Source organism: Cebus imitator, unplaced genomic scaffold, assembly GCF_001604975.1.
Source record: "Cebus imitator isolate Cc_AM_T3 unplaced genomic scaffold, Cebus_imitator-1.0 Scaffold129, whole genome shotgun sequence".
NCBI lineage: Eukaryota > Metazoa > Chordata > Mammalia > Primates > Cebidae > Cebus > Cebus imitator.
In genome coordinates this window covers 6,695,970-6,702,051 of record NW_016107444.1, presented here as the reverse complement: position 1 = coordinate 6,702,051, position 6,082 = coordinate 6,695,970, and the positions used below count along the sequence as shown (strand labels likewise).

Genomic DNA, 6,082 nt, shown 5'->3' with positions numbered 1-6,082 from the left:
AAAAATACTGGACAACCTCCATCATTTTAAGCATGAAGCAATCAACTTAACATAGTAAGTTTTTCAATCCACTTAATAAAAATACAAGGGCACATATCCGCATTTATTTATTGACTTTTCATTAGTTCTAAATCCTTGAGGGGTACAGCATCTGTGAGGAAAAAAAGGACATATAAAACATTAGGTGAATGTTTACAAATATTATCAAGAACCGTAATATGGATAAATCTCTGAAAGGCAACCAATGACACGTTCTAGTGGTAAGGACAGTTTTTATAACCTTCAGTTTCTACACGAACATGCTTTAAGAACCAGCACTCTTAAACATGTACTGGCTGGGCATGGTGGCTCACCCGTAATCCCAGCACTTTGGGAGGCCAAGGCGGATCACGAGCAAGAGATTGAGACCATCCAAAACCCCATCTCTACTAAAAATACAAAAATTAGCTGGGCATGGTGGCGCATGCCTGTACTCCCAGCTACTCAGGAGGCTGAGGCAGGAGAATCGCTTGAACTTGGGGGTCAGAGGTTGCAGTGAGCTGAGACCACACCACTGCACTCCAGCCCGGCGACAGTGAGACTCTGTCTAAAAACATATATTGGAGATACATTTAATTTTGCTTCTTCTAAAGGTAGAGTAAAACCCTCCTCTGTTGATAACCCCTAATGAATCACTTAGCAGAGTTCAATGGTAAGTACCCCATGGTCCCAAGAATATAAAGTCTACATGCCAAAACAGACCCTAAAGAAAAAGAAGGAACTATTTGAGAAAAATTACAGGAGAAAATTGAGAAAGCCTGGCACCAAAGACCTGAGACCTAGGAACATAAGTATCTGTTTTCTTCGTGAACAAAATAAAGCTGCTAACACCTATTCTAACAAGACTGATAAGATGGAACTGGCAAAGTATTAACAATTATGCCAGGCGTTAACTGTTAAATTTTTGCTTTCTAGCAATTACTTCAGTGCCCAAAAAATATCTTCACTGGTAAACTATTCAAAGCTGTCTATGGTGGTTCAAGCATGTAATAATCCCAACACTCTGGGAGGCCCAGGTGGGCAGATCACTTGAGCTCAGGAGTTCAAGACCAGCCGGGGCAACATGGAGAAACCCTGTCATTGCAAAAAATACAAGAAATTATCTGGGCATGATGGTACATGCCTGTAATTCCAGCTACTCAGGAGACTGGAGGCATGAGAATCACTTCAACTAGAGAGGCAAAGGTAGCAGCGAGCCAAGAACATGCCACTGCACTTCAGCCCAGAGAGTTAGACCATGTCTCAAACCCCTACCCACGCCCCCCGCCCAATAAAATTAGATGGATGTGGTGGCACATGCCTATGGTCCCAGCTACTTGGGGAACTGAGATGGGAGGACTGCTTGAGCCCAGGAGGTCGAAGCTGCAGTGAGCTGTGATCATGCCACTGCACCCCAGGCCCCAGGCTGGGTGACGAAGTGAAACCCTGTCTCAAAATAAAAAAAAATAAATACCTATTCTTTCAATTACTATTTATCTCCACTGCTCTGCAATACACAAATTTTGCAGCATAATTTACTGGTATCAATGTCACAATCAGAGGTCCGTAGAAGTCATAACCCAACACCTTGAACTTAGTCTGACTCGTCAGAGTTCCATTTTGCTAAAAATTGTACTCACCACTCGGATTCTGTGTCCAATGGCCTTAGCAGGAAGGTTGCTTCGGAATTTGGCACGAACCATGCCACTGTTCCCATGGGCCCGAGTTACCTTTCCCCAGATTACTCTGGTTTTGTTTGGTTTGCCACCAGGAGTCACTGTGTTGCTGATTTTATAAAGGAAAGAAGAGGAATACAGACCAATACAGTGAGATACAAATTCAAGGTGACCTCTAGATGAGCAGTTCTCAACGCACTTAATCACCTGAGAAACTTTAAATGCCTGGAACACCACTCATTCCACAGATATTTATTGAGTACCTACTGCATGCCAGGCACTTCTGTAAAATACAGCAGCTATAAAAAAAAAATCTGTTTCACACGATAACCAAGTATAAGGAAAATACATAGGTGGTCAGATAACAGAAAATATTGAAAAAAAAATTAAAAAAAGGACAAGTATGAGGACATTTGTATGTACTGCAATTTTAAATAGCCACGGAAGGTCTGACTGAGGTGACAATGGAACGAAGACTGGAAAGGGAAGGAAGTGCCATGAAGTCAGCAGGGGATGACTAGTGCAGGCATTGGAGGAAGACCCAAGGAGGTTAATCCCAGCTGAGATAAGAGAATTATGGAACCCTTAATGACCAGCTTTTAGTGAATGAGACAAACCACTGAGGTTTGAGCAATGCACAAAGGATGTGACTTTATATATATTTCCTTTAATTAGACAACAGCGTTGTCTTTCACCCAGGCTGTGGTGCAGTAGCCCAATCATAGATCACTGCAGCCTCCATCTCCTGGCATCAAGCAATCCTCCCACCTAGGCCTCCCAAACACTTACCTGGCCACTGACTTAAAATGTTAAAGGAACACTTTGCTTGCAGATGAAAAGGTGGGGCAATGATGAAAACACTTTCCCAGAGATTTTAATTGGCCTGGAGCGGGTTAAGAAAATAGGATTGGCTGAGCACTGTGGTTCAGGCCTGTAATCCCAGCACTTTGGGAGGCCAAGGCAGGCAGATCACGAGGTCAGGGGTTCTAGAGCAGCCTGGCCAACATGATGAAACCCATCTCTATTAAAAAGACAGAAATTAGCCTGGCATGGTAGCACACGCCTGTAATCCCAGCTACTGGGGAGACTTAGGTAGCAGTGAGCCAAGATCACTCCAGCCTGGGTGACAGAGCAAGATGTCCTCTCAACAAAAAGGACTAATGTCTACAGTATCAACACCTTTAGGCATGCATAAAAGCTGCAATTTTGGCCTGGTGCAGTGACTCACACCCGTAATCCCAGCACTTTGGGAGGCAGAGCCGGGTAGCTCACTTGAGGTCAGGAGTTCGAGACCAGCCTGACCCAACATTGTGAAACCCTGTTTCTACTAAAAATACAGAGATAGCCAGCATGGTGGTGAATGCCTGTTACCCCAGCTACTTGGGAGGCTGCGGCAGGAAAATCGCCTGAACCTGGGAGGTGGAGATTGCAGTGAACTGAGATTGTGCCACTGCACTCCAGCACGGACAACAAGAGTGAAACTATGTCCCAAAAAAAAAAAAATCTTAATTCAAGGCATCAACAAAATGCATTATGCACGAAAAGCGTTCTAAACAACCTTAAATTCTGGCCAAAGGAGCCGAGAAAAAAATTAAAAACCTTAAAATGATCACAATTTAATAAGGAATTCATTCGCTCCTTTATAAGTGCCAAAAGTTCCCAAATCCAACACCACCCTCAAAAGTAATGTCCTTCTAAAACTCCCCATTAAGTTCAATGACGCAAAATAGGGCCACAGCAACACCAATTCAGCCTGGCCAACATGGGAAAACCCAGTCTCTAATAAAAAAATACAAAAATTAGCAGGGTGTGGTAGTGAACCCCTTGAAGCCCAGCTACTCAGAAGGCCAAGGCTGGAGAATTGCTTGACTCGGGAGACGGAGGTTACCATGGGCCAAGATCGCACTGCCTCCCTTCAACCTGGGCAAGAGAGCAAGTCTCTTGTCATAAAAACAAAAAAAACCAATACCAGATACTTCAGCCACCTCTTTTGTTTATTCTTTCAATAGGAAAATGAGGCCTGGAGAGGTGGCTCACGCCTGTAATCCTAGCACTTTAGGAGGCCGAGGTGGGCGTATCACCTGAGGTCAGGAGTTTGAGAGCAGCCTGGCCAACATGACAACCAACCCCCAAACCCCCCAACCCCCCTCTAGTAAAAATACAAAAACTAGCTGGGCGGGTGCCTGTAATCCCAGGTACAAGGGAAGCTGAGGTAGAACTGCTTGAACCCAGGAGACGGAAGTTGCAGTGAGGGAGATAGCTCACTGGACTCCAGCCTGGGTGACAGAGCAAGAATCCATTATTTAAAAAAAATAAAATGAGGCAGATCGGAAATAAAAACCCGAAATTTGCCAGTATCATAAACTTACTTCTTTGCTTTGTATACATAAGCACATCTCTTGCCCAAATAGAATTCTGTTTCATCTCGGGCATAAACACCTTCAATTTTAAGAAGAGCTGTGTGCTCCCTTTGGTTCCGAAGACCCCGCTTATAGCCGGCAAAAATAGCCTTGGACCACAGCCTAAGAAACAAAAGATACACAACATGAAATACAATCTTCAACGAACCAATTAGACCTGCAATAACCTCCACCCAAAAGTTACCTAGAGCAAACATCTAATTTTTTTCTTAACAATTTTAAGTTGTCATTTACGTTCACGTCTAACAAAAAAAGAGCAACTATATTTAAAACGCGTACCTTCCAGACATAGTTCCTTTTGTAAGTCCTGTTCCCAGCGGGCCTTAAAACAAACAGAAGATTCAGTTTGAAACCAAGCCACACAAGTTTCCCACCGCGTCCCTCCCATTTAAGCCTCTAAGGCGAATTCCTTTTGAATCGGAATTTCCTGGAAGAGTAGGCGGACACAATCATGCCGGAACATCCATATGAAACGCGGGGTCCGGCCAGACACTGGAATCTAAGCAAACTTAACAGTGAGACAAAACTAAGGGACAAGAGTCACCAAACAACTCTTAGAAAAGCCCGGGAACATTCAGGCCATCATCAGCAGGCATCACCCGGGAAAAGAAACGAAGACTTCAGCAGAGAAACACACCCAAGGCTTTTATACGTTGGCGGGGGAGAAAAGCTGAGGAAGAGCGGCGGTTACGCAAAGGGAGGTTTGCACTGGGGGGAAACAAAAACCCTGTCCTAAGAAAGCACGGCCTCACAGAACTGCAGACGAACACACACATGCATTGCACTCCGCTCGGGCCCAGGAATTTAACTTCAATAACCCGGGCAGCCGTTCTCCGGGCGTCAGGGGACCGAGCACAATCAGTCCAGCATCTCCTCCATCCTGTTCTCTCTCTTCTTGAAACCATAGAAATCAATGGCTGGCAGATTCCGATATGCACCGGCAACTCGCTAAAGCAGAAGAACAAACTTACTGCAGTTATTTACCTCCAAATTTCAGCAGCAGGCGCCTCTCTCGCCTCCACAAGTGCCAAGATGGCGGGAAGAGAAGGACGAGGCCCCGCCGCGTGGCCTTGTGGGATGAAGCGCCGCTCGAACGCGCCCTCCATTTAGGCATCTTCTGCTAACGCCAGAAAAGCAGCGCTCGGAAATCGTCTTCGGACTGAAATAAGTCACGTTCAAGAGCACTCTTACAATTGTTTTCCTCAATCTTTTCATTTTGTCAGGCCGCAAGCTAAGCCTATTGGCAACAGGGGAAGGCAAAACAGTAGCCAGCTAAACCCGCCAGCGCCCTGCGTTGCCATGGAAACGACTTAGCGTGCTCCGGGCGTCCCCGGAAGCTGTAGGCGGAAAGGCGAAGCTGCCGGTGTAGAGGACCGTGCCACTGCCTGAAGGCTGATGGATTGTAAGATTGATTTGCGAACAAATCGAGGGTGCTTTTCCTTCGATTCAGACAGCAATAGACAGATCGGAGACGCTACCCTAGCATGGAAGAGAAAGGCCGGGAGCGGGAAGGCAGCAGGAGCTCTTCCTTTTTTCTTTTTCTGTACTTATTTTCTCCCCTCTACTTATTTATGTCTTCAAGAAATGAGACTGGGCACGGTGGCTCACGCCTGTAAACCCAGCTCTTTGGGAAGCCGAGGCGAGAGGATCGCTTGAGGCCAGGAGTTCGAGACCAGCCTGGGCAGCATAGTCAGACCATCTCCCCCGCCCTCCCCTATCTCTACAAAAGAAAAAAAAAAATTTAAAAAAGAATGAAATGGCCGGGCGCGGTGGCTCAAGCCTGTAATCCCAGCACTGTGGGAGGCCGAGGCGGGTGGATCACGAGGTCAAGAGATCGAGACCATCCTGGTCAACGTGGTGAAACCCCGTCTCTACTAAAAATACAAAAAAATCAGCTGGTCATGGTGGCGCGTGCCTGTAATCCCAGCGACTCAGGAGGTTGAGGCAGGAGAATTGCCTGAACCCAGG

General features: G+C 46.0%; 2 protein-coding genes across 3 annotated transcripts in view; one reads left to right on the top strand and one right to left on the bottom strand.

The window, feature by feature from the left end:
- Positions 1–46: 46 nt before the first annotated feature.
- Positions 47–5,198, bottom strand: RPL35A (ribosomal protein L35a). Of its 2 annotated transcripts, none has more exons than XM_017541022.2 (5): positions 5,099–5,198; positions 4,394–4,436; positions 4,064–4,216; positions 1,659–1,803; positions 47–151 (listed from the first exon to the last, which is right to left on the bottom strand). In XM_017541022.2, exons 2-5 carry the CDS (start codon positions 4,402–4,404, stop codon positions 128–130), a joined length of 333 nt encoding a protein of 110 aa, XP_017396511.2. In that variant the 5' UTR covers positions 4,405–4,436; positions 5,099–5,198; the 3' UTR covers positions 47–127. The 2 variants fall into 2 exon arrangements, with proteins under 2 accessions (XP_017396511.2, XP_017396512.1); XM_017541023.2 differs by having other exon boundaries at positions 5,053–5,143.
- Positions 5,199–5,481: 283 nt separating this feature from the next.
- Positions 5,482–6,082, top strand: part of IQCG (IQ motif containing G) — a 37,156-nt gene continuing 36,555 nt past the window's right edge. The window contains exon 1 of the mRNA XM_037742826.1: positions 5,482–5,516. The gene's annotated coding sequence lies outside the window, so the exon portion shown is untranslated. The remainder of the gene's footprint in view (positions 5,517–6,082) is intronic.

Bases quoted from the DNA above. Each gene is read 5' to 3' on its own strand.
- RPL35A (XM_017541022.2), bottom strand. The intron at 1,804-4,063 runs GTAAGTTTATGA...TTATAAAATCAG, and splicing joins TATGTATACAAAGCAAAGAA to CAACACAGTGACTCCTGGTG. The intron at 152-1,658 runs GTGAGTACAATT...TTTTCCTCACAG, and splicing joins TTGGACACAGAATCCGAGTG to ATGCTGTACCCCTCAAGGAT.